The 25,470-nt window shown below is 44.9% G+C and overlaps 2 protein-coding genes across 12 annotated transcripts in view; one reads left to right on the plus strand and one right to left on the minus strand.

Moving 5' to 3' along the window:
* Positions 1-21,067, plus strand: part of LOC124034412 (citron rho-interacting kinase-like) — a 48,550-nt gene extending 27,483 nt beyond the window's left edge. The window contains exons 23-38 of the mRNA XM_046347587.1: positions 5,153-5,326; positions 5,473-5,653; positions 5,943-6,031; positions 6,683-6,787; positions 6,952-7,121; positions 15,058-15,138; positions 16,606-16,741; positions 16,864-17,003; positions 17,125-17,217; positions 17,447-17,555; positions 17,775-17,903; positions 18,102-18,182; positions 18,334-18,412; positions 18,717-18,890; positions 19,231-19,522; positions 19,687-21,067. Of these exons, the coding sequence (XP_046203543.1) occupies positions 5,153-5,326; positions 5,473-5,653; positions 5,943-6,031; positions 6,683-6,787; positions 6,952-7,121; positions 15,058-15,138; positions 16,606-16,741; positions 16,864-17,003; positions 17,125-17,217; positions 17,447-17,555; positions 17,775-17,903; positions 18,102-18,182; positions 18,334-18,412; positions 18,717-18,890; positions 19,231-19,522; positions 19,687-19,710 (2,057 nt within the window). The 3' untranslated portion in view covers positions 19,711-21,067. The remainder of the gene's footprint in view (positions 1-5,152; positions 5,327-5,472; positions 5,654-5,942; positions 6,032-6,682; positions 6,788-6,951; positions 7,122-15,057; positions 15,139-16,605; positions 16,742-16,863; positions 17,004-17,124; positions 17,218-17,446; positions 17,556-17,774; positions 17,904-18,101; positions 18,183-18,333; positions 18,413-18,716; positions 18,891-19,230; positions 19,523-19,686) is intronic.
* Positions 21,068-21,073: 6 nt separating this feature from the next.
* Positions 21,074-25,470, minus strand: part of LOC124034413 (myotubularin-related protein 3-like) — a 30,132-nt gene continuing 25,735 nt past the window's right edge. For 7 of the 11 annotated variants that reach the window (XM_046347594.1, XM_046347590.1, XM_046347596.1 and 4 more), the window contains 2 exons: positions 25,439-25,465; positions 21,074-24,825 (listed from right to left, as the gene is read on the minus strand). In XM_046347594.1, coding sequence (XP_046203550.1) covers positions 24,648-24,825; positions 25,439-25,465 — 205 coding nt within the window. In that variant the 3' untranslated portion in view covers positions 21,074-24,647. The remainder of the gene's footprint in view (positions 24,826-25,438; positions 25,466-25,470) is intronic. The other 4 variants (XM_046347599.1, XM_046347598.1, XM_046347595.1 and 1 more) reach the window with 2 other exon arrangements.

Below are 25,470 nucleotides of genomic sequence, written 5' to 3' on the forward strand. Positions count from 1 at the left end.
GCTGAAGCCAGCTGTACTGGGTCTGTATTAGTACTTGCTAAAGCCAGCTGTACTGGGTCTGTGTTAGTACTTGCTGAAGACAGGTGTACTGGGTCTGTGTTAGTATTTGCTGAAGCTGCCAGTACTGGGTCTGTGTTAGTATTTGCTGAAGCCGGCTGTACTGGGTCTGTGTTAGTATTTATTGAAGCCGGCTGTACTTGGGTCTGTGTTAGTACTTGCTGAAGACTGCTGTACTGGGTCTGTGTTAGTACTTGCTGAAGCCGGCTGTACTGGGTCTGTGTTAGTACTTGCTGAAGCCAGCTGTACTGGGTCTGTATTAGTACTTGCTAAAGCCAGCTGTACTGGGTCTGTGTTAGTACTTGCTGAAGCCAGGTGTACTGGATCTGTGTTAGTATTTGCTGAAGCTGCCAGTACTGGGTCTGTGTTATTATTTGCTGAAGCCGGCTGTACTGGGTATGTGTTAGTATTTATTGAAGCCGGCTGTACTGGGTCTGTGTTTGTACTTGCTGAAACTGCCAGTACTGGGTCTGTGTTAGTATTTGCTGAAGCCGGCTGTACTGGGTCTGTGTTAGTACTGGCTGAGGCTGAAATATAAAATACTATTTATACTATACAGTGACTTGGCTGAATACTTGTTGGTTATTATTTACTGAGAGATGTGCATCCATATTGCCCAGCATGCCCAGCTAATCAACATTTTAAATTAAATATATAAATCAATAGTCAGTGTCAATCCATTGCTTTCCATCTTGCATTAGTCCAGAGTTGTAACTAAACCTTGACTGAGAGACTAGATAATCATTGTCTTGTTTTTAAATGATTTGCACCTATGAGGAGTGCCTTCACACCCATATATTGTCTGGACTGGTCCCCATTAGAGGATGCTGCTGGAAAGCTCGAGTTTCATTTCGTGCACATGCATATAAACACATGTTCGCGCGCGATGTGCTTATATTTTCCCGAGTTACAGTTTATAAACACCGTTGCTCGTTGGAGTTTATCAAACGTAATAAATATCTGTATTTCACTCTCACTTTTGTCAGGCACAAAGTCACAGAACACAGCTTTGGAAGTGGCTGGCAAGCAAGCAAGACACAGACAGACCAAGAGATGCACTGCCCAGCTAGGTTAGCAAGACAGACAGATTAGAGAGAGATGCACTGCAAGTTAGCACAACTTAACACCACAGTTATTTGCTGACATCAAACTTGGAGAGGAGAGAACACAAGTTTACCTGATTGCTGTTCCCGCAATTCACTTTCATGGTGTTTTCTTTTTTTCTCTTTTCGTGACCAGAAGGTTAGTTCCACTTCATCCTTTTATTGAAGTTGTAAACATTGACATCCGCTTTGACACGAGGGGGAGGCAGGGCCCTTGCATAATTTGCGGGGCCCTACGCAACTTGCGTAGTGAGTTTATAGGGCCACTCGGCTCTGGAAACAACAGACCAAGTGCTGGAAAAAAGGTGTTCGTGCTGGAAAAAAGGTATTCGCAAGGAATATCCAGAATGTTTTGGTGTCTCATTCATGAAGAGAGTTGTGCCTGGTACCACATTGAAACATCTGTTGTTGTCTGCTTGATTTACAGCAGGGTGTTCTTAGATTTAACAGGAAAAGCATCAAGGTAATGTGTTCATGTGTTTTGTGCCTCGGATTGGACACAGAGTCTACTGTGCGCAATTGTGTAGGCTAGACTATTGCGCAACACCCAATGCAATTCCTATTAATTATTGTGGATATAATGACAAAAAAATGTGCAATATAATCTGGTAATATAGCTTCATTAAATAGTACCTGTAAAACACCAGTCTCAACACCAACAGTGAAGAGGCGCCTCTGGGATGCTGGCCTTCTAGGCAGAGTTCCTCTGTTAGGTGTCTGTGTTCTTTTGCCCATCTTAATCTATTCTTTTTATTGGCCAGTCTGAGATATGGCTTTTTCTTTGCAACTCTGCCTAGAGGGCCAGCAGCCTGGAGTCGCCTTTTCACTGTTGACGTTGAGACTGGTGTTTTGCGGGTACTATTTAATGAAGCTGCCAGTTGAAGACTTGTGAGGCGTCTGTTTCTCAAACTAGACACTCTAATGTACTTGTCCTCTTGCTCAGTTGTGCACCGGGGCCTCCCACTCCTCTTTCTCTTCTGTTTAGAGCCAGTTTGTGCTGTTCTGTGAAGGGAGTAGTACACAGCTTTGTATGAGATCTTCAGTTGCATGGCAATTTCTCGCATGGAATAGCCTTCATTTCTCAGAACAAGAATAGACTGATGAGTTTCAGAAGAAATCTCTTTGTTTTCTGGCCATTTTGAGCCTGTAATCGAACCCACAAATGCTGATGCTCCAGATACTCAACTAGTCTAAAGAAGGACAGTTGTATTGCTTCTTTAATCAGTACAACAGTTGCAATTTTAACATGATACACTTGGATTAGCGAACATAACGTGCCATTGGAACACAGGAGTGATGGTTGCTGATAATGGGCCTCTGTACGCCTGTGTAGATATTCCATTAAAAAAATCTGCCGTTTCAAGCTACAATAGTCATTTACAACATTAATAATGTCTACACTGTATTTCTGATAAATTTGATGTTATTTTAATGGACAAAAAAATAGCTTTTCTTTCAAAAACAAGGACATTTCTAAGTGACTCCAAACTTTTGAACGGTAGTGTACTGTATACATATCCTTTTATATTAGTTGCAATGTCACACATTGGCCCCGGTATTTACAGAAAGACCTTGTGCACAGCTAACACACACACCACCAGATGAGACATCTGTGTCGGCTACAGCAATGTGTCCATATTTCCATATAACGCAGTATATAATAAAGCTACTTGGAACTGCAATAGTAACCAGGCAAGCTTTCCTGATGGTCACTACCATCCTGCAAATATTCATCTTCCTCCTAATGCCTTAGACCTTTGTCCTTTTTTCTCACACTCAACAGAGAGAAGGAGGGTCACTTCTGAAAGTTAGTTCTCCTAACTCCGGAGCCCTCGGTTTTCTGTCCCATCCCTTTAACCCTCTACTCCGAATGGGCCAGATTTTAAAAGCTCTGCACTAGGATCAAATGGCAGATCTTTAGGGCGGCAGGTAGCCTAGCAGTTAGAACGTTGGGACAGTAACTGAAAAGTTGCTGGTGCAGATTTGTTGTGCTCTTGAGCAAGGCACTTAACCCAAATGGCTCCTGTAAATTCCTCTGGATAAGAGTGTCTGCTAAATGTTTTAAAACATTTTTTAACATTTAGAGTATGGTATGCTAAGTTTGGGTTTTTAATGCTTGTATTGGAGCTTCCACTTTCCAGTAATGCCCCTTTACTGAATTACACAAGCTCTAAAGGTGGTGTTCACTTCAATGAATGAGTTCATCAAAAGTCACTTTACATGTCTATGCATAAAGATACATACATACATAAATCATAAAGAAATGTTTCTTGGTACCACCACATTGGAATATTGTATCAATGCTCATTCCTGGCTGCTGTCAGGTAAATCATTGTAAAGATTAAATTTGAATCAGCAGATTGGATGATTAGACATTACCAGCTAACATAAAATCACCCTATCATGTTAAGGAGCCATTATTTGTTTGTGACATACAGTTTGTGTGTCTGTATTCTACTTGGATAGATGAGAATGAAAACATTTACATACATAGTTCACTGTTGTTGAGCTAAACTTTCCTCCCTTTAAGTGCTCAGCTTTGGAAATCTGAAGCAATTTCCTTTACACCTGTTGACCTACACTCCAATCCATTGACCCTCACACAGCTATCTGCCCTGCAACTCACACAGCTATCTGCCCTGCAACTCACACAGCTATCTGCCCTGCAACTCACACAGCTATCTGCCCTGCAACTCACACAGCTATCTGCCCTGCAACTCACACAGCTATCTGCCCTGCAACTCACACAGCTATCTGCCCTGCAACTCACACAGCTATCTGCCCTGCAACTCACACAGCTATCTGCCCTGCAACTCACACAGCTATCTGCCCTGCAACTCACACAGCTATCTGCCCTGCAACTCACACAGCTATCTGCCCTGCAACTCACACAGCTATCTGCCCTGCAACTCACACAGCTATCTGCCCTGCAACTCACACAGCTATCTGCCCTGCAACTCACACAGCTATCTGCCCTGCAACTCACGCAGCTATCTGCCCTGCAACTCAACCCAGACCTGCACACCATACATACACAGCTATCTGCCCTGCAACTCAACCCAGACCTGCACACCATACATACACAGCTATCTGCCCTGCAACTCACACAGCTATCTGCCCTGCAACTCACACAGCTATCTGCCCTGCAACTCACACAGCTATCTGCCCTGCAACTCACACAGCTATCTGCCCTGCAACTCACACAGCTATCTGCCCTGCAACTCACACAGCTATCTGCCCTGCAACTCACACAGCTATCTGCCCTGCAACTCACACAGCTATCTGCCCTGCAACTCACACAGCTATCTGCCCTGCAACTCACACAGCTATCTGCCCTGCAACTCACACAGCTATCTGCCCTGCAACTCACGCAGCTATCTGCCCTGCAACTCAACCCAGACCTGCACACCATACATACACAGCTATCTGCCCTGCAACTCAACCCAGACCTGCACACCATACATACACAGCTATCTGCCCTGCAACTCACACAGCTATCTGCCCTGCAACTCACACAGCTATCTGTCCTGCAACACACACAGCTATCTGCCCTGCAACACACACAGCTATCTGCCCTGCAACTCACACAGCTATCTGCCCTGCAACTCACACAGCTATCTGCCCTGCAACTCACACAGCTATCTGCCCTGCAACTCAACCCAGACCTGCACACCATACATACACAGAGGTGTTTTCTTTCCAGCTTTTCAGCCTATACCGGACTGTTGGAACATATGAATCCAATTCCCTCAATAAGACGATTCCTGGATGCATGTGTCACGTTCCAGTCATGAACTGATGGTGGATGATGCTATTAATATGATTTACCTTTTTACTTCAGATCCTTGTGAACGTTGTCTTGGTGATGCTTCCTGTTTGTTGCCTCACTTGCACAGCTGACATGGCATGGTGCACAGATTTGATTTTTCATACAATCATTGTGGTTGCTATGGATACTTTCCCTACTCACTGTCTTCTCTGGCTGTGTTCAGAGTACGGCCATCGCATGAAGGACAGTCAGAGAGACAGGGAGAGGGGGAGGCAGAGGGAGAGCGTTCACCACAACACCCCTCACCGCTTCACTGTGGGACTCAACATGAGGGCTGCCAAGTGTACTGTGTGTCTGGATACCGTGCACTTCGGTCATCAAGCAGCCACCTGCATCGGTATGTTACGTTCCAACCATCCACTCCCTGTCACGTTGACTAGTCATGGCACATTTCTGTTGAGCAAGGCTTTTTCAGAAGGGTAGCCTGTACAGCACTGTGTTTCTGGTAGTCCTTGTCTTTAAGTGTTTTCTTCTCTACTTCAGAATGTCACGCTTTGTGCCATCCAAAATGCTCCCGCTGTCTTCCTGCTGCGTGTGGCATGTCTGGGGACTGTGCCTTGCATATGGCTGAGGGGCTGTGCCGGGACAAAGGCAGTTCCCCTGGCCTGCAGCTCAAAGAGGCCAGTGGACATGTTCACCTGGAGGGGTGGATGAAGCAGCCCAGGTGGGTCTGGTAACTCTGGTGTGTGGACTTCATACTTTCTATTACTGTAAAACAGATTTGACTAAGAGCACTATACTATAGATCAACACTGCCTGTCTGCTTGCCCTTGATCAATGTAGACTGATTGCTGATCCCTCATACTGTATTTGATATCATCTGAGATGGCTCTCTAGTGCTGAAGTATAATTGTAGATTACAGCATTATGCTCATCTGTCCCAGGTATTGATTGTCTGACTCTGTGGTAGTCTATGCTGCTGGCCCAGTGACAAACATGTGTGTGCTCTGCAGGAATGTGAAGCGTGGCCAGGGCTGGGAGAAGAAGTATGTGGTGCTGGATGGGACCAAGGTGACCATCTACGAAACAGAGCCCAGAGAAGGTCCTACAACTTTAATGTTCCTATAGTAAATTTGATTATGAAATACAGTGAGCTCCAAAAGTATTTGGACAGTGGCACAAATATCATACCCCCCCCCATTGCTAACTTCCCATGTTATTGTGATGGTGAGAGGTTAGCATGTCTTGGGGGTATGGTATTTGTGTGTCTGTAACTTTCTCACTCAACATTATTCACGGTTCATTCAAAACTTTCTGTAATAATGGTAGCATCCACATGAATGTAGGAGTGTTCAGAAACATATTCTATTCTTATTTACAATAAAAGTGACTCCAATACTTTTGGTCCCCTAAAATGGGGGACTACATACAAAAAGTGCTGTAATTCATAAACAGTTCACCCGATATGGATTCAAATACTCTCAAATTAAAGATGACAGTCTGCACTTTAACCTCACTGTTATTGTATCATTTAAAATCCAAAGTGCTGAAGGACAGCGCCAAAGCGAGAAACAAATTGTGACTGTCGCAATTCTTTTGGAGCTCTGTGTAGGTCGAACTCCAAGTAGCATTTTTCAAAACAAACCATTCTTATTCCGCTGGGCTAACAGTGTTGTTGATAGCTGCCAGGTGGTGTATTCTGGTCTGTGTTGTTGTCGGTACATTTAGATTTCTCTCTGTTTGTGTTGTTCAGAGTCAGTGAAGCCGTTGGAGGAGTTTTCGTTATGTCTGTCTGATGTAGACTTGATGGTGCATGGTGCTGTAGGGGCATCTGAGCTGCCCAACACCGCCAAGTCAGGTACACCAAACTTACTCACACTCATAGCGAAGCCCTGCCACAGTAGGTGAGCTAGGATAGTGCCTCAACTGGTTATAATTAGCGCTTTACTTATTAGTATCATGATCTGCTTAGGAATGGACTGTCTCCTTGTTCCCTCACTGTGCTGTGGTGTGTGTGTGTAGACGTGCAGTATGTGCTAAAACTGGAGTCCCACCCCCACACCTCGCGCTGGCCCGGACAGACTCTGTACTTCATGGCTCCCAGTTTCCCAGACAAGCAGCGCTGGGTGGCCGTGCTGGAATCTGTGGTGGCAGGGGGGCGAGCATCCCGGGAGAAGGCTGAGGCAGATGCAGTGAGTACCACAGTACTGTGGAGTTAAATGAGTATAATTACTTACTAAAAAACACAAACACACTCAACCAATCCTAAACCTAACCCTAGCCCTAAACCTACATGTAGCCTTAACCCTAGCTTCATGTCTACATCTCAGTTCAACCCTAACCCCAGGCACAACCCTAACTCTAACCCAAGCTTCATGTCTACATCCCAGTTCAACCCTAACTCTAACCCTAGCTTCATGTCTACATCTCAGTTCAACCCTAACCCCAGGCACAACCCTAACTCTAACCCTAGCTTCATGTCTACATCCCAGTTCAACCCTAACCCCAGGCACAACCCCAAATCTAACCCTAACTTCATGTCTACATCCCAGTTCAACCCTAACTCTAACCCTAGCTTCATGTCTACATCCCAGTTCAACCCTAACTCTAACCCTAGCTTCATGTCTACATCCCAGTTCAACCCTAACTCTAACCCTAGCTTCATGTCTACATCCCAGTTCAACCCTAACCCCAGGCACAACCCTAACTCTAACCCGAGCTTCATGTCTACATGCCAGTTCAACCCTAACTCTAACCCTAGCTTCATGTCTACATCCCAGTTCAACCCTAACTCTAACCCTAGCTTCATGTCTACATCCCAGTTCAACCCTAACTCTAACCCTAGCTTCATGTCTACATCCCAGTTCAACCCTAACTCTAACCCTAGCTTCATGTCTACATCCCAGTTCAACCCTAACTCTAACCCTAGCTTCATGTCTACATCTCAGTTCAACCCTAACCCCAGGCACAACCCTAACTCTAACCCTAGCTTCATGTCTACATGCCAGTTCAACCCTAACCCCAGGCACAACCCTAACTCTAACCCGAGCTTCATGTCTACATCCCAGTTCAACCCTAACTCTAACCCTAGCTTCATGTCTACATCTCAGTTCAACCCTAACCCCAGGCACAACCCTAACTCTAACCCGAGCTTCATGTCTACATCCCAGTTCAACCCTAACTCTAACCCTAGCTTCATGTCTACATCTCAGTTCAACCCTAACCCCAGGCACAACCCTAACTCTAACCCGAGCTTCATGTCTACATCTCAGTTCAACCCTAACCCCAGGCACAACCCTAACTCTAACCCTAGCTTCATGTCTACATCCCAGTTCAACCCTAACCCCAGGCACAACCCTAACTCTAACCCTAGCTTCATGTCTACATCCCAGTTCAACCCTAACCCCAGGCACAACCCTAACTCTAACCCTAGCTTCATGTCTACATCTCAGTTCAACCCTAACCCCAGGCACAACCCTAACTCTAACCCTAGCTTCATGTCTACATCCCAGTTCAACCCTAACCCCAGGCACAACCCTAACTCTAACCCTAGCTTCATGTCTACATCCCAGTTCAACCCTAACCCCAGGCACAACCCTAACTCTAACCCGAGCTTCATGTCTACATCCCAGTTCAACCCTAACCCCAGGCACAACCCTAACTCTAACCCTAGCTTCATGTCTACATCCCAGTTCAACCCTAACTCTAACCCTAGCTTCATGTCTACATCCCAGTTCAACCCTAACTCTAACCCTAGCTTCATGTCTACATGCCAGTTCAACCCTAACCCCAGGCACAACCCTAACTCTAACCCTAGCTTCATGTCTACATCCCAGTTCAACCCTAACTCTAACCCTAGCTTCATGTCTACATCCCAGTTCAACCCTAACTCTAACCCTAGCTTCATGTCTACATCCCAGTTCAACCCTAACTCTAACCCTAGCTTCATGTCTACATCCCAGTTCAACCCTAACTCTAACCCTAGCTTCATGTCTACATCCCAGTTCAACCCTAACTCTAACCCTAGCTTCATGTCTACATCCCAGTTCAACCCTAACTCTAACCCTAGCTTCATGTCTACATCTCAGTTCAACCCTAACCCCAGGCACAACCCTAACTCTAACCCGAGCTTCATGTCTACATCCCAGTTCAACCCTAACCCCAGGCACAACCCTAACTCTAACCCGAGCTTCATGTCTATATCCCAGTTCAACCCTAACTCTAACCCTAGCTTCATGTCTACATCTCAGTTCAACCCTAACCCCAGGCACAACCCTAACTCTAACCCGAGCTTCATGTCTACATCCCAGTTCAACCCTAACTCTAACCCTAGCTTCATGTCTACATCTCAGTTCAACCCTAACCCTCTTCAACCTCAGTTCAACCCTAACCCCAGGCACAACCCTTCTAACCCTGCTTCATGTCTACATCTCAGTTCAACCCTAACCCCAGGCACAACCCTAACTCTAACCCAAGCTTCATGTCTACATCCCAGTTCAACCCTAACCCCAGGCACAACCCTAACTCTAACCCTAGCTTCATGTCTACATCCCAGTTCAACCCTAACTCTAACCCTAGCTTCATGTCTACATCCCAGTTCAACCCTAACCCCAGGCACAACCCTAACTCTAACCCGAGCTTCATGTCTACATCCCAGTTCAACCCTAACTCTAACCCTAGCTTCATGTCTACATCTCAGTTCAACCCTAACCCCAGGCACAACCCTAACTCTAACCCTAGCTTCATGTCTACATCTCAGTTCAACCCTAACTCTAACCCTAGCTTCATGTCTACATCTCAGTTCAACCCTAACCCCAGGCACAACCCTAACTCTAACCCTAGCTTCATGTCTACATCCCAGTTCAACCCTAACTCTAACCCTAGCTTCATGTCTACATCCCAGTTCAACCCTAACCCCAGGCACAACCCTAACTCTAACCCTAGCTTCATGTCTACATCCCAGTTCAACCCTAACCCCAGGCACAACCCTAACTCTAACCCGAGCTTCATGTCTACATCTCAGTTCAACCCTAACCCCAGGCACAACCCTAACTCTAACCCTAGCTTCATGTCTACATCTCAGTTCAACCCTAACTCTAACCCTAGCTTCATGTCTATATCCCAGTTCAACCCTAACTCTAACCCTAGCTTCATGTCTACATCTCAGTTCAACCCTAACCCCAGGCACAACCCTATAACTCTAACCCGAGCTTCATGTCTACATCTCAGTTCAACCCTAACCCCAGGCACAACCCTAACTCTAACCCGAGCTTCATGTCTACATCCCAGTTCAACCCTAACTCTAACCCGAGCTTCATGTCTACAGCTCAGTTCAACCCTAACCCTAGGCACAACCCTATAACTCTAACCCTAGCTTCATGTCTATATCCCAGTTCAACCCTAACTCTAACCCTAGCTTCATGTCTATATCCCAGTTCAACCCTAACCCCAGGCACAACCCTAACTCTAACCCAAGCTTCATGTCTACATCCCAGTTCAACCCTAACAATAGCCTCAGCCAATAGCTGTCATTGATGTCAGGGCTGCCAGGGCTGCCAGGTGGATAGGCCCTTGTTTCCCTTGGCTAATGTTTTTAAGGTATTTGCTCTGTCTAGCTGCCTCAGGTCTGACTCATCAAGGGTTAAAACTTTTTTTTTTTACTGTATGGGGTTTATCCATAATACTTTACCACCACAGTGCATTTACAATTACCATCACTTGTTTTCTTTAACACAGCATACTTGTGATGAATATGATGCATCCATTAAATGTTTATGAATGATTTGTAGTGGTTTAAAAAAAAAATCAGGTGGTAAATTTACTGCAGTTGTAAAGTTTTGTGAGCAACCTCTGATGTCTATTGTACTGAATGTGTCATTAATTGTCCCTCTTCTTCTCTCTCTGTCTCTTTCGCTCTCTCTTTCTCTCACACCTGTTTGTTGCTTTTTCATCATGTCATACTGTATGTCCCTGTATGTGGGCATGTTTCGTTGATTTGCTCTATTCTGCCCGTTCTATGGGGTTTCACTGCACATCGGCTGCTGTGTCCAAAAGACAGATGGTTCTGCCTCCTCTGGTCCAGGTAAAGAGTCCAACGAGGCTGCTGTTATCTGCTTTCCTGTTGATACCAGACACACAGACACTTAATACAGACAATTACAATGAAATTACAATCACAATACATTTTCAATTACAGTACTACATTAGAATTACAATATTGAGAACAATGCTGTGCATGTTTGTCTTGAATGTGTGTTCATCTTTCCTGCTGTGACCACATGCTGTTTTTCCCACAGTCCTTACTATTGTTTCCTCTATTTTCATATCAACGTTGTGTTTACTGTGATTGTCTGACTGTTATAGCACCTGGCAACTATCAGACATGATTGTGTTTTGTTTAATATCTTTGCTTAGATGTAATGTGATGTGAATGTGATCGGGCGCCGACAGAGATGGCCGCCTCGCTTCGCGTTCCTAGGAAACTATGCAGTTTTTTGTTTTTTTTACGTGTTATTTCTTACATTAGTACCCCAGGTCATCTTAGGTTTCATTACATACAGTCTAGAAGAACTACTGAATATAAGATCAGCGTCAACTTACAATCAGTACGACCAAGAATATGTTTTCCGCGACGCGGATCCTGTGTTCTGCCTTACAAACAGGACAACGGAATGGATCGCATGCTGCGACCCAAAAAAACGACTCCGAAAAAGAGGGAAACGTAGCGGTCTTCTGGTCAGACTCCGGACAAGGGCACATCGCGCACCACTCCCCAGCATTCTTCTTGCCAATGTCCAGTCTCCAAAAAACTTGGATCATTGTTACTCTAACTTCCGCGATGCATATAAGGCCCTGCCCCGCCCCCCTTTCGGAAAAGCTGACCACGACTCCATTTTGTTGATCCCTGCCTACAGACAGAAACTAAAACAAGAGGCACCCACGCTGAGGTCTGTCCAACGCTGGTCCGACCAAGCTGACTCCACACTCCAAGACTGCTTCCATCACGTAGACTGGGATATGTTTCGTATTGCATCAGATAACAAATATTGACGAATACGCTGATTCGGTGTGCGAGTTCATTAGAACGTGCGTTGAAGATGTCGTTCCAATAGCAACGATTAAAACATTCCCTAACCAGAAACCGTGGATTGATAGCAGCATTCGCGTGAAACTGAAAGCGCGAACCACTGCTTTTAATCAGGGCAAGGTGTCTGGTAACATGACCGAATACAAACAGTGCAGCTATTCCCTCCGCAAGGCTATCAAACAAGCTAAGCGTTAGTACAGAGACAAAGTAGAATCTCAATTCAACGGCTCAGACACAAGAGGCATGTGGCAGGGTCTATAGTCAATCACGGACTACAAGAAGAAATCCAGCCCAGTCACGGACCAGGTGGTCTTGCTCCCAGGCAGACTAAATAACTTTTTTGCCCGCTTTGAGGACAATACAGTGCCACTGACACGGCCTGCAATGAAAACATGCGGTCTCTCCTTCACTGCAGCCGAGGTGAGTAAGACATTTAAACGTGTTAACCCTCGCAAGGCTGCAGGCCCAGACGGCATCCCCAGCCGCGCCCTCGGAGCATGCGCAGACCAGCTGGCCGGTGTGTTTACGGACATATTCAATCAATCCCTATACCAGTCTGCTGTTCCCACATGCTTCAAGAGGGCCACCATTGTTCCTGTTCCCAAGAAAGCTAAGGTAACTGAGCTAAACGACTACCGCCCCGTAGCACTCACTTCCGTCATCATGAAGTGCTTTGAGAGACTAGTCAAGGACCATATCACCTCCACCCTACCTGACACCCTAGACCCACTCCAATTTGCTTACCGCCCAAATAGGTCCACAGACGATGCAATCTCAACCACACTGCACACTGCCCTAACCCATCTGGACAAGAGGAATTCCTATGTGAGAATGCTGTTCATCGACTACAGCTCGGCATTCAACACCATAGTACCCTCCAAGCTCGTCATCAAGCTCGAGACCCTGGCCTGTACAACTGGGTACTGGACTTCCTGACGGGCCGCCCCCAGGTGGTGAGGGTAGGCAACAACATCTCCTCCCCGCTGATCCTCTCGACTGGGGCCCCACAAGGGTGCGTTCTGAGCCCTCTCCTGTACTCCCTGTTCACCCACGACTGCGTGGCCACGCACGCCTCCAACTCAATCATCAAGTTTGCGGACGACACAACAGTGGTAGGCTTGATTACCAACAACGACGAGACGGCCTACAGGGAGGAGGTGAGGGCCCTCGGAGTGTGGTGTCAGGAAAATAAACTCACACTCAATGTCAACCAAACTAAGGAGATGATTGTGGACTTCAGGAAACAGCAGAGGGAACACCCCCTATCCACATCGATGGAACAGTAGTGGAGAGGGTAGCAAGTTTTAAGTTTCTCGGCATACACATCACAGACAAACTGAATTGGTCCACTCACACAAACAGCATCGTGAAGGCGCAGCAGCGCCTCTTCAACCTCAGGAGGCTGAAGAAATTTGGCTTATCACCAAAAGCACTCAAACTTCTACAGATGCACAATCGAGAGCATCTTGTCGGGCTGTATCACCGCCTGGTACGGCAACTGCTCCGCCCTACACCGTAAGGCTCTCCAGAGGGTAGTGAGGTCTGCACAACGCATCACCGGGGGCAAACTACCTGCCCTCCAGGACACCTACACCACCCGATGTTACAGGAAGGCCATAAAGATCATCAAGGACATCAACCACCCGAGCCACTGCCTGTTCATCCCGCTATCATCCAGAAGACGAGGTCAGTACAGGTGTATCAAAGCTGGGACCGAGAGACTGAAAAACAGCTTCTACTTCAAGGCCATCAGACTGTTAAACAGCCACCACTAACATTGAGTGGCTGCTGCCAACACACTGACACTGACACTGACTCAACTCCAGCCACTTTAATAATGGGAATTGATGGGAAATGATGTAAATATATCACTAGCCACTTTAAACAATGTTACCTTATATAATGTTACTTACCCTACATTATTCATCTCATATGCATACGTATATACTGTACTCTATATCATCGACTGCATCCTTATGTAATACATGTATCACTAGCCACTTTAACTATGCCACTTTGTTTACATACTCATCTTATATGTATATACTGTACTCGATACCATCTACTGTATCTTGCCTATGCTGCTCTGTACCATCACTTATTCATATATCCTTATGTACATATTCTTTATCCCCTTGCACTGTGTATAAGACAGTAGTTTTGGAATTGTAAGTTAGATTACTTGTTGGTTATTACTGCCTCTCTACCCCCTGTTCACTCTGCCAGAATACACTGTCTCTCTACCCCCTGTTCACTCTGCCAGAATACACTGTCTCTCTACCCCCTGTTCACTCTGCCAGAATACACTGCCTCTCTACCCCCTGTTCACTCTGCCAGAATACACTGCCTCTCTACCCCCTGTTCACTCTGCCAAAATACACTGCCTCTCTACCCCCTGTTCACTCTGCCAGAATACACTGCCTCTCTACCCCCTGTTCACTCTGGCAGAATACACTGCCTCTCTACCCCCTGTTCACTCTGCCAGAATACACTGCCTCTCTACCCCCTGTTCACTCTGCCAGAATACACTGCCTCTCTACCCCCTGTTCACTCTTTCAGAATACACTGTCTCTCTACCCCCTGTTCACTCTGCCAGAATACACTGCCTCTCTACCCCTGTTCACTCTGCCAGAATACACTGTCTCTCTACCCCCTGTTCACTCTGCCAGAATACACTGCCTCTCTACCCCCTGTTCACTCTGCCAGAATACACTGTCTCTCTACCCCCTGTTCACTCTGCCAGAATACACTGTCTCTCTACCCCCTGTTCACTCTGCCAGAATACACTGTCTCTCTACCCCCTGTTCACTCTGCCAGAATACACTGTCTCTCTACCCCCTGTTCACTCTGCCAGAATACACTGCCTCTCTACCCCCTGTTCACTCTGCCAGAATACACTGTCTCTCTTTAATACACTGTCTCCACCCCAACCTACCTGCACATAGACCCCCTCTCTCTCTGTTCCTATACAAACCCTGACAGATTCCCGACTTGACTGAAGCTAAGCCTCCTGACCTCTGTTTCTCTCCCCCGTCCACCAGAAACTGCTGGGGAACTCTCTGCTGAAGCTGGAGGGTGATGACAGACTTGACATCAACTGTACTCTCCCCCTCACAGACCAGGTAATATAATGGCAAGCATATATTGGGCAACAGCCAACCAGCCATTGAGTGTTATCGGTAGATTCGTTTTTTCCCTGTGTTGTTAACACACAGTTCCAGTCAAAAGTTTGGACACACCTTGTCATTCCAGGATTTTTCTTTATTTTTAATGCTTTCTACATTGGAGAATAATAGTGAAGCGATCAAAACTATGAAATAACATATGGAATCATGTAGTAACCAGGTTTGTAGGCCTCCTTGCTCGCACACGCTTTTTCAGTTCTGCCCACAAAATGTCTATAGGATTGAGGTCAGGGCTTTGTGATGGCCATTCCAATACCTTGACTTTGTTGTCATTAAGCCATTTTGCCACAACTTTGGAAGTATGCTTGGGGTCATTGTCCATAAGACCCATTTGCGACCAAGCTTTAACTTCCTGACTGATGTCATGAGATATTGCTTCAATATATCCACTTAATTTCCCTTTCTCATGATGCCATCTATTTTGTGAAGTGCCCCAGTCCCTCCTGCAGCAAAGCACCCCCACAACATGAAGCTGCCAACCCCGTGCTTCACTGTTGGGATGGTGTTCTTCGGCTTGCAAGCCTCCCCCTTTTTCCTCCAAACATAACGATGGTCATGTTCTGAGATTGATTTGTACTTTTCTCACCAAAGTACGTTCATCTCTAGGAGACGGAACACGTCTCCTTCCTGAGTTATATGATGGCTGCGTGGTCCCATGGTGTTTATACTTGCGTACTATTGTTTGTACAGATGAACGTGGTACTTTCAGGTTTTTGGAAATTGCTCCTAAGGATGAACCAGACTTGTGGAGGTCTACAATTTATTTCTGAGGTCTTGGCTGATTTATTTTGATTTTCCCATGATGTCAAGCAAAGAGGCACTGAGTTTGAAGGTAGGCCTTGAAATATATTCACAGGTACACCTCCAATTGACTCAAATGTGGTCAATTCACCTGCCAGAACCTTCTAAAGCCATAACACCATTTTCTGGAATTTTCCAAGCTGTTTAAAGGCACAGTCAACTTAGTGTATGTAAACTTCTGACCCACTGGAATTGTGATACAGTAAATTATAAGTGAAATCATCTGTAAACAATTGTTGGAAAAATTACTTGTGTCATGCACAAAGTAGATGTCCTAACCGACTTGCCAAAACTATAGTTTGTTTAACAAGAAATGTGTGGAGTGGTTGAAAAACGAGTTTGAATGACTTCAATCTAAGTGTATGTAAACTTCCGACTTCAACTGTAGCTGTCATCAAGGCAGAGAGTGGCTACTTTGAAGAATCTGTTTAACACTTTTTTAGTTACTACATAATTCCAATGTAAAAATTAGTAAAAATAAAGAAAAACCCTGGAATGAGTCGGTGTGTCCAAACTTTTGACTGGTACTATATGCACTTCATGTAGTGCCACAGTGTACAATACACTCTCAGTGATGTGAGTCTGGCCTCTCCCCTCCCACAGATAGTGTTAGTGGGCTCTGAGGAGGGTCTGTACGCCCTGAATCTGATCAAGAACTCCCTGACCCACATCCCTGGCCTGGGCTCAGTCTTCCAGATCCACATCATGAAAGAACATGAACAGCTGCTGATGATTGCTGGTGAGACAGCCGACTTGACTCCACCAGTGATAACAGCACATATACATAGTCTACTACTGTCTAATTTATTTGTCAGTCAGACTGAATTGAATAGAGGTGTAATGTCTGTGTTTGGCCTGTAGGGGATGAGAGGGCGCTGTGTCTGGTGGAGATTAAAAAGGTGAAGCAGTCTCTGGCCCAGTCACACCTGCCTGCCCAGTCTGAACTAGAACCATTTATCTTTGAGACGGTCAAGGGCTGCCACCTCTTCTCTGCAGGCAGAGTAAGTCCACTGGTTTTCAATGGTTTGGGGACATTGTTTCAGTTGGTTATCCCTTGGCAGAAGAAATGTTTATCCCTTATGCTAGCTGTGTGGCTGATGTTGTGAATTTGTCTGTCTACAGATAGATAATGGGCCTTGTATCTGTGCTGCAATGCCGAACAAGATTACAATTCTGCGTTACAATGATAACCTCAACAAGTTCTGCATTCGCAAGGTGAGTATCACCTCAATGTGCACTACACACAAATAGTCAGATGGAATGATAAACACATGTTCTGGTTACAGAGGACATTTAATTAACCCTCAAGACAGCTCACAGTGACTAGACATGTCCCTCATTTATATTGAACTGTACCTGAAGAAAATCTGTTCCTCCTATCAGTTAATCAGTTGTATTCCCTCACTACTCTCCTAACGCCCTCCTTCCTCCACCCCTCTATCAGGAGATAGAGACTCTGGAGCCCTGCAGCTGCCTCCATCTGACCAACTACAGCCTCATCATCGGCACCAACAAGTTCTATGAAGTTGAGATGAAGCAGTATGTTCTGGAGGGTAAGTGGGCTTTTTGAAGGTTTTTTTGCTGTACAGTTTCTCTCAGTAAACCCACTGGAACTCGTGTGTACCAAGAAATGAAAGGTTGCCAATCCAAAAGTGCTACGTGTAAATTAGCCACTCTACTGCACATTTTAAAGGTTGATGCCACAAAATCATTTCCCTGACATTTCTTTATCTGTGACAGAGAGCGTGTTGTACTCTGTGTCGCCCCTGTAGAGTTCCTGGATAAGAAGGATGTGTCTCTGGCCTCGGCGGTGTTTGCTTCCTCCTGCCACAGCTTCCCCATCTCCATAATGCAGGTCACCAGCACTCTGCAGGAGGAGGAGTACCTGCTCTGCTTCCATGGTGAGATCTGCCTTGACATTTTGCAATTTAAATAAATGTATCTTAACATCTGTGATATTGTATTACCTGTTTTACTGTACATATTGGAAGAAATAGTGTGTTGTATTTCCCACACACAACCTATGTACTGTATATTGCCCACAGAATGATTGTAAAACATTCCAAGGTGCATTCTTCTACACCATTGTTCTGTCACAGAGTTTGGAGTGTTTGTGGACGCATATGGACGAAGGAGCCGCACCGAAGAGATCAAATGGAGTCGTCTGCCCCTGGCCTTCGGTGTGTATAGAAGAGCTTCGTCTTCATACAGTACATTTCTAACAAAGTGGTAATACGTTGTGGTGGATTTGACACAATATTGTCATGACGTGCTAGGAATGTGTGTGCCATGCCTTGTGTGATGTAACCCTTTCCTCTCGGTCTTGCACAGCGTACAGAGAGCCCTACCTGTTTGTGACATATTTTAACTCTTTGGATGTGATCGAGGTTCAGGGACATGCTGCACTTGGGTAAAGGAAAACGACTGAAATACAAACTTACACAATAAGAACTTGATTATGACAAATGCATCAGTATCCATCTGAGTATGTAACCACAATCAATAAGACAAATTGAGAATAACACACAGTACAATAATGTTCCCTGTCTGATGCTAATTGTTCTATTCATCCATTGTGCTAAATGGCTGATTTATTTGTCCAGTAGGCCATTAAGCATGATGTTATTACTTCCTCTCAACTCACTGAATTGAATGTTGGGTAGTGTATTTCCAGACTTAATCCTAACCCTGCCTCTCTATGTACCTGTGTGTAGCCCTCCAGTGCTAGCCCACCTGGACATCCCTAACCCCCGTTACCTGGGTCCAGCCATCTCTTCTGGGGCCATCTACCTGGCCTCCTCCTACCAGAACAAGCTGCGGGTCATCTGCTGCAAGGGCAACCTGGTCAGGGAGTCTGGGGAGTTGCAGAGGACCGGCTCCAGCCGCGGGTGAGCTCTCCCTGTCATGTTCTAAACCTTTAGCTAATGGCCCTGTACCATCAACTACTTCTATGGTGAAGGGTAGTACTTGCACATACAAGTAAACAAAGGAAACACTGGGTTATAAGTCTAATGCTAAATGTTGGAAGGGTATACAGTGCCACCTGCTGTTTTGAGTTTTCATTGCTGATACTTAGCAAAGTTTGGCAGCCAAATATATTTTAGCCATTGTTTCAATTAAAGCCCAAATCTGTAGTCATGGTTTTATCGATCTGACTTTTGTCTCATTTGAGCTGAAACAACAGCCTATTTGTCTCCATACATTTGTCTTCTGCTCTGGCATATACAGCAGCCCCAGTAAGAGAGGACCACCTACATACACAGAGCACATCTCCAAGCGTCTGGCCTCGGGTCCTAGCAGCCATGAGGGGCTTCACCGTGAGCCCAGCACACCACACCGCCTCCGGGAGGGCCGAACTGAGTTCCGGCGGGACAAGTCCCCGGCGCGCCCCCTGGACAGAGAGAAGTCCCCAGGCCCCAGACTGGACAGCCGCAGAGAGAGGTCCCCTGGGAGGTTTGACGATCGCCAACGTCTCCACTCCGGCTCTGACCGCCGCACACAGCTCACCCCTGTCAACAAGGTACAGTTACACAGCCACACTAGGAAAATCTCAATTACATCGACTGCTCAATTTTTTAAAATTATCGATTGTATAGCTGGCACACTCAATAGTGCAGTACTACATATGAGTAGAGTTGCTCTTCTGTGACCAAGTTTCTATGGCCATCTATCACTGTATTTTAGGTGTGGGACCAGTCGTCTGTGTGAGTAACACAAGGAGAGGTTTAGGAGAGAGGAGCTGTGTGACCCTCTGTCCACTCTGCACATGGCTACACCATCTAAGGGTGACCAACCAGAAAACCAATCGCCTGTATATAGTGCAATCTGGATTCATTTGCCAACACACTATTGCACTGGGGAAATGTCCTTTGACAATCGTGTCCTTTCTGATATGTGTATTCATTGCTATGGTCCTATGGCAGATAGTTGTTCAACAGAGCAGCATTAGCAGGGAACCCCTGTGGATCTAATGGGTCGAGGATATAAACATTTATAAGTACTAAAATCAAAGTTGTAAATATTGTTCCAGTTTTTATAGCAAAAAGGGAATAGTAGGCTGGTACAGCAAAGTCTATATTTTTTAAGGACGTGTTTCTAATGATGTTGCAGGGAGAGAAATCTAATCTCAAAATCTCATTTTCATAATCCCAGATGCAATACTGTAATTTTTGCTTTTCTCTGGAAGGTCAATCATGCCAACATTTAATCACACATGTACTGTACAAATAATATGGGTTCCGAGAAGGCAATACTCATGAGCTTTTCACTTTGAACTTGAAATTAAGGGCTCTAGTCAATCTGCGTGGCAGAAATTCAGCTTTACAGCATGATTGAAATTTATAAGCAATGTTAGTGGTTTAGCGGAAACTGCATTCACGGTAAACGCTGCATGTCAGCTCAATCTGAAATTACCTTTACATTTCTATCATGGAATCTGTAACACTTCAGCTTTAAAGACTGAATAGAGCCCTAACTGTGCAGGATTCCAAATTCATTGAGTCTACATGACCAGTCTTTTTTATTAAATGGACTTTGATATCTAATTGCATATGATTGTTTCAACAGTTAGTCTTACCATACTAATGGACAAAATACATGTTAAGTATATTTAATACAAGAAACACTTGTAGCCTAAGAATAATACGCCTATAAACTTAGTCTTTGATTTGAACCAGCAGGCAGTGGAGCTGGCTGACCATTAGTCTGCTGCCTGCAGCTACTTATTATGGTACAGATGTCCTGTTCTTACTTCTGTGCAGTGAACTAATTATGAAGTCCAGTAATCTTCAGGGTTCGTCACTACTATCGCTTCTATTACATTTGTCACATCAGAAGAGCATGAGTCATTTAGAGCAGCAGTTGCTTCTTTTTTACCTTGATTTTTGGTTTGTGCTTTTCTGTCATGTAGTCAATAAGTATACATTGTTGCAAGACAACTAAAGGTTTTTGTACATACATTAAAGATGATTGAGCTACCCTGGCAATGTGTCAAGATATGTACCATACATCTTACATATTTTCATTTTGCATGAGAAACTATTCCGGCTAGCAAATAACCAATGGAAATAGCCCACTTTATTTTCCTTTATTTCTACATCAATGTAATGCTCTTAAGTAAATTCAACAAAACAAAAATAAACATTCTAAACAAAAAGAGCACTTGTTGTTACAAGAAACTGCTATGTCCTGTTACAGGAAACAGCTACAAAGTCCTCTGCGACCGACGATACATGAGAAGGTTGAAAGTGCTTGTTAAAGATCACGGTAAAGGAGGAAAACAAATCAAAAGCACATTATTTATCCCTTTATTACACAGGAGGTTGGTGGCAACTTAATTGGGGAGGACGGGCTCAAGGTAATAGCTGGAGTGGGAATAGTTTCAAATAGATTAAACACATGGTTTCCATGTATTTGATGACATTCCATTTGCGCTGGTCAGGCCATTATTATGAGCCGTCTCTCAGACTCCACTGCTTTGTTAAAGACCTGTATAAGAACTGCTTGGCACCAGTTTCCCTCTGACACACACACACACACACACACTCGGAAACACTTGCATTTACACCGGATTCCTGGGCCATTGCACGCATGCCTCCTATGGGGAACTACGTGATGGACAGCTTCTTAAATCACACGAGGGAAGAGAAATGAAAGCCAAAGAAGATCAAAAATAACTCAAAAACCCAACTGGACAAAGTGTAAGGGCTCCTCCAGACAGACAATGTGTAAATCCAACCCCTCCACATACTCCCATCATCATATCCAGCTATGCCCCACAACAGCACCAAAAGAAAAAAACAGGCTCATCCCTCATGAGTCCTTCTGTGGGTGACATAATACTGAATAGAACAGACTCATTTTCAGCTTTATTGTTTGATGTATTTCTGTGGCAGTGTCTACTTTAACTGAAATGCTATGCAAAACAACTAATGGTGAAACTGCCCTACAAAGCCTCTAGCCTCGCCATGCCAGAGTGCGACAGGGACACTAATGGAAGCCAGAAGTAAATGAGTGTCTAAAGGAGCATTACTCTGGACCTAATTTAGCCCTCAATGTCAAACCTCAGTTTGGGAAAGTATGACCAGAAAGACCCACATGGCTTTGAGATCTTAAGCTATGGACCACTTAGTCCAGCCATTGAAATGTACACAGTATAAGCTATTCAGGGGGTCATTGAAAGAGATCAACAGTCAAGAGTTTGGTCTAAGCCCTCAGATGGTTTTACAAGATGGCTGTCCAAACTATGCATGGCTCTTTCACACAGTCTGCTGATCAGGTAGAGTTGTGAATAATAACAATTGCTGAAATCCCGTGATTCATGTGTCCTGCTAGTACGACAAGTGGCATTATTAATGATTGGCAGTCTTGAAGGATATCATTTGACATCGTATAGGGTTGTATTTGTACATTTAATTCTCATAAAACCCAAATATCATTCATAACAAAAGGCCAATATTGATGGCGAACATCTGAAAAGCAAATATCAATTACGACAAGCACAGTGAGAATATCTGTGTGCATGTATGAGTGTGTGAAGCTCCTGTCTGTATGGTAGAGGTAGTGTGTACATGTACTGTATATGAGTGGGGTATGCGTGACCTATGTGAGTGGGAGGTGGGGGTATAGTATTAGGTTGTTGTTTCTGGCCACCATTCTGTCAGTGCATGGGAATCTCATCGATTTGGGCCATCTTTTCTCATGGCCCTCAAGATCCACTACTGATAAACACTGATTATCCTGTGGCAATGTAATTGTCTAAATTTGAGACAGCAATTCAAGAATACAACATCAATAAATAATGAAAACAGGTACTGATCGCAATAAAATGGAAAACCACTGCAGCATCAAAACAGGAACATGCCTCCTTAAAAAAATAAAAGATTCCTGTTTCCAACAGGTTGAAATTCGTTTTTTTTTCAGCAATCAGCAAAAGAAAGATGCAAATGTAAAGGTTTATGGTGACTAATTTGGTAAGCCACTATAAAAGGATTCTTCTATACATCGTTTCTTAAACGCTATATACTTATCTGAATATATTATTTATGTTACAAAAATGTATCTGAGAGGAGTTTATTGAAGAGAGATGAAATAAGTGACTTCTCAATTCAGCAGGAGAAAACCGAGCTAACCAGCTAAGAGAACAACACTGGATGTTCCACAGAGACACAGTACTATACATTTCATCCCCTCGTACTATCCAGCACTTCCTCGGTTTATATAGGACATGACGCAATGGTGGTTGAGGATGTTCAAAGGGATAGATTGTGATGCATGTATGACTCAACTTTATATTTTAGGGCTGTTTCATTATGTTCAAGGAAGTTAGTTACTAAATAAGCAGTCAGTGTTGGGTAATAATTCACCCATCCTGCAGATGAGGACACATTGGTAAATGAGTTCCTGTCATCACAGGAGGACACTGATACAGTAACATGACTAAAGCACATCCCTTAGTGACCCCATGACAACCATTACACCACTTCCTATTAAACTCTGGTTGTGATGGATTGAACGTGATGTCATGTTCAATCCATGACATCGTAATTTGAAGTGATGGGCAGAGTAAATTAATGCATTTCCATAGCCTCTCCTCGAGCTTATTTAGGTCTCTGAAAACAAGTGACAATGTCAAATTAAATTTATGCCCGCGTTCAAAACAACTGGAAACTCGAAAAACAACTAGTTCCGACTGGTAAAAATCTCTGTGAACAGTCATCCAACTTGGGCATTCAGGCATCTTTCTAGAGCTCTGACTTCCCGACCTGACGATCACTGACATGATTGATCTGAGTTCCCAGTTGTTTTGAACGCGCCATTGGTTCAGAAGCTCTGTCATAATACCAGCTGTCAACATTATCTACACCGTCTACCATTAGTGTGTGGCACCTATTCACGCCAAGAGAGTTGCAAAATGGAACCAGCTATGAGAGGATTCATACTTTGATGCAATTCAAAAACTAACACTTGTTAGATCTCAGTAACTCCCAAATACCCTCCCTGCTTAGGGCAGAGTCCTAACTTCAGACACATAAATCAAGTTGAAATTCTGCCCAAGTTCATCCAGGTGTTCCCCAGAAGTCAATGGAAGGTCTTGCCAACACAGTCCAGCCCTATTCTGGACACTAGAAGTGGTTTCTGAAGCACTGGAGCTTCAGAAAAGTCCCTAGGGGATGGATGATGGTACCACTCCTGTAAGAGAACTATAAGTGTTTTTTTTATTTTTATGAACACAAGCCCTCAAGAAGACTTTGCAGCATCATTCGGAGATGACCCTCTCGTGCCACCCCTGGACAGCGGGACCAGACAGGCTATCCTTGCTCTATCGCTGCCCCAGTCCTACACCACATCGACAAACACTACCAGCAGTCCTCTGTGTGTTGTCACACACCATTCCATCAATCTGTCCATTCATCCATTCCTGTGCATAACCACCATTCAAAGTGCTTAGCATCTAGCAAAAACACCTTGTTCACCTCCTCCACTACATCTGGCATTGCAGACCTATATACATGAAAATCCATATTTTGCAGCAAACACGTACATGGGACATTCTGCAGCTCCTGAGCTCATCAGTAGAGTGCCTGACCGTGTCAGTGGCTAGCTGAGTATTGGCTGGGGGGCTCGGCCCTGCCCCTCCCAGGGCCCTAGTTGGAGCTGGCTGTGATGGGTTCCTCCAGCTCCAGTTCCATGGGATTGGGAGCTGTATTGATCTGGAGGCTGCCGTAGCAGGTCTTACAAACACGGGTGGGCTCAAACAGCTGCTGGCTTGGCACGGGTAGCTTCTGGTCGCAGCAGCTGGCACAGAATACATTCCCACAGTTCCTACAGGGGGAGACAGTGAGACAGCACAGGTTCAGTCGCCATCACAGAGGGGCTGTTTAGTGGATATGAGAGAAAAATCCATGCAGCAATTAAAAGTAAGACCCTTTGATTTAATATGTAGCGCAATATCTTTATACTCATCATAACTTGTTATACTGACACCCCGATAAGAAAACCTGACATGGTCCTGTATGTTTTCAGACTAGTGGCTCAACACTTTGGTCACTGATTAGACATTTCCAGGTGGAAGTATTGGCGAAAGGCCTGAAAACAAAAACTTCCCCTATAGCCCACTCACTAAATGCACCCCTTGCACTGCCATGAAAAACAGATGAGTTGTTAATACATATTTGCAGACAACTGCCAGCCATTGTCAGCTTCATGCTCATACCTTCCACATGACCAGACAGGAGATGGCCATCACGGTCATGTGAGAGCCATCTGACTTTCTTAAGGAGAATGCTGCCAACATAAAGTGTCTGAGCGGGGTGGTTTTCCAATAGGTAAGGGGTGGGTTAGGTTAGGATGAAGTCAACCAAAAAGGTGGAGCAATGCAGGATTAGAGGGAAGGTAGGTGAGAGGGGAGAGAAGGGACAGTGAAGCCGTATCTCACCAGACCTCTTGGACAGGCTCCCTGTCACTGTG

Source organism: Oncorhynchus gorbuscha, linkage group LG04, assembly GCF_021184085.1.
Source record: "Oncorhynchus gorbuscha isolate QuinsamMale2020 ecotype Even-year linkage group LG04, OgorEven_v1.0, whole genome shotgun sequence".
NCBI classification, from domain to species: Eukaryota; Metazoa; Chordata; class Actinopteri; order Salmoniformes; family Salmonidae; genus Oncorhynchus; species Oncorhynchus gorbuscha.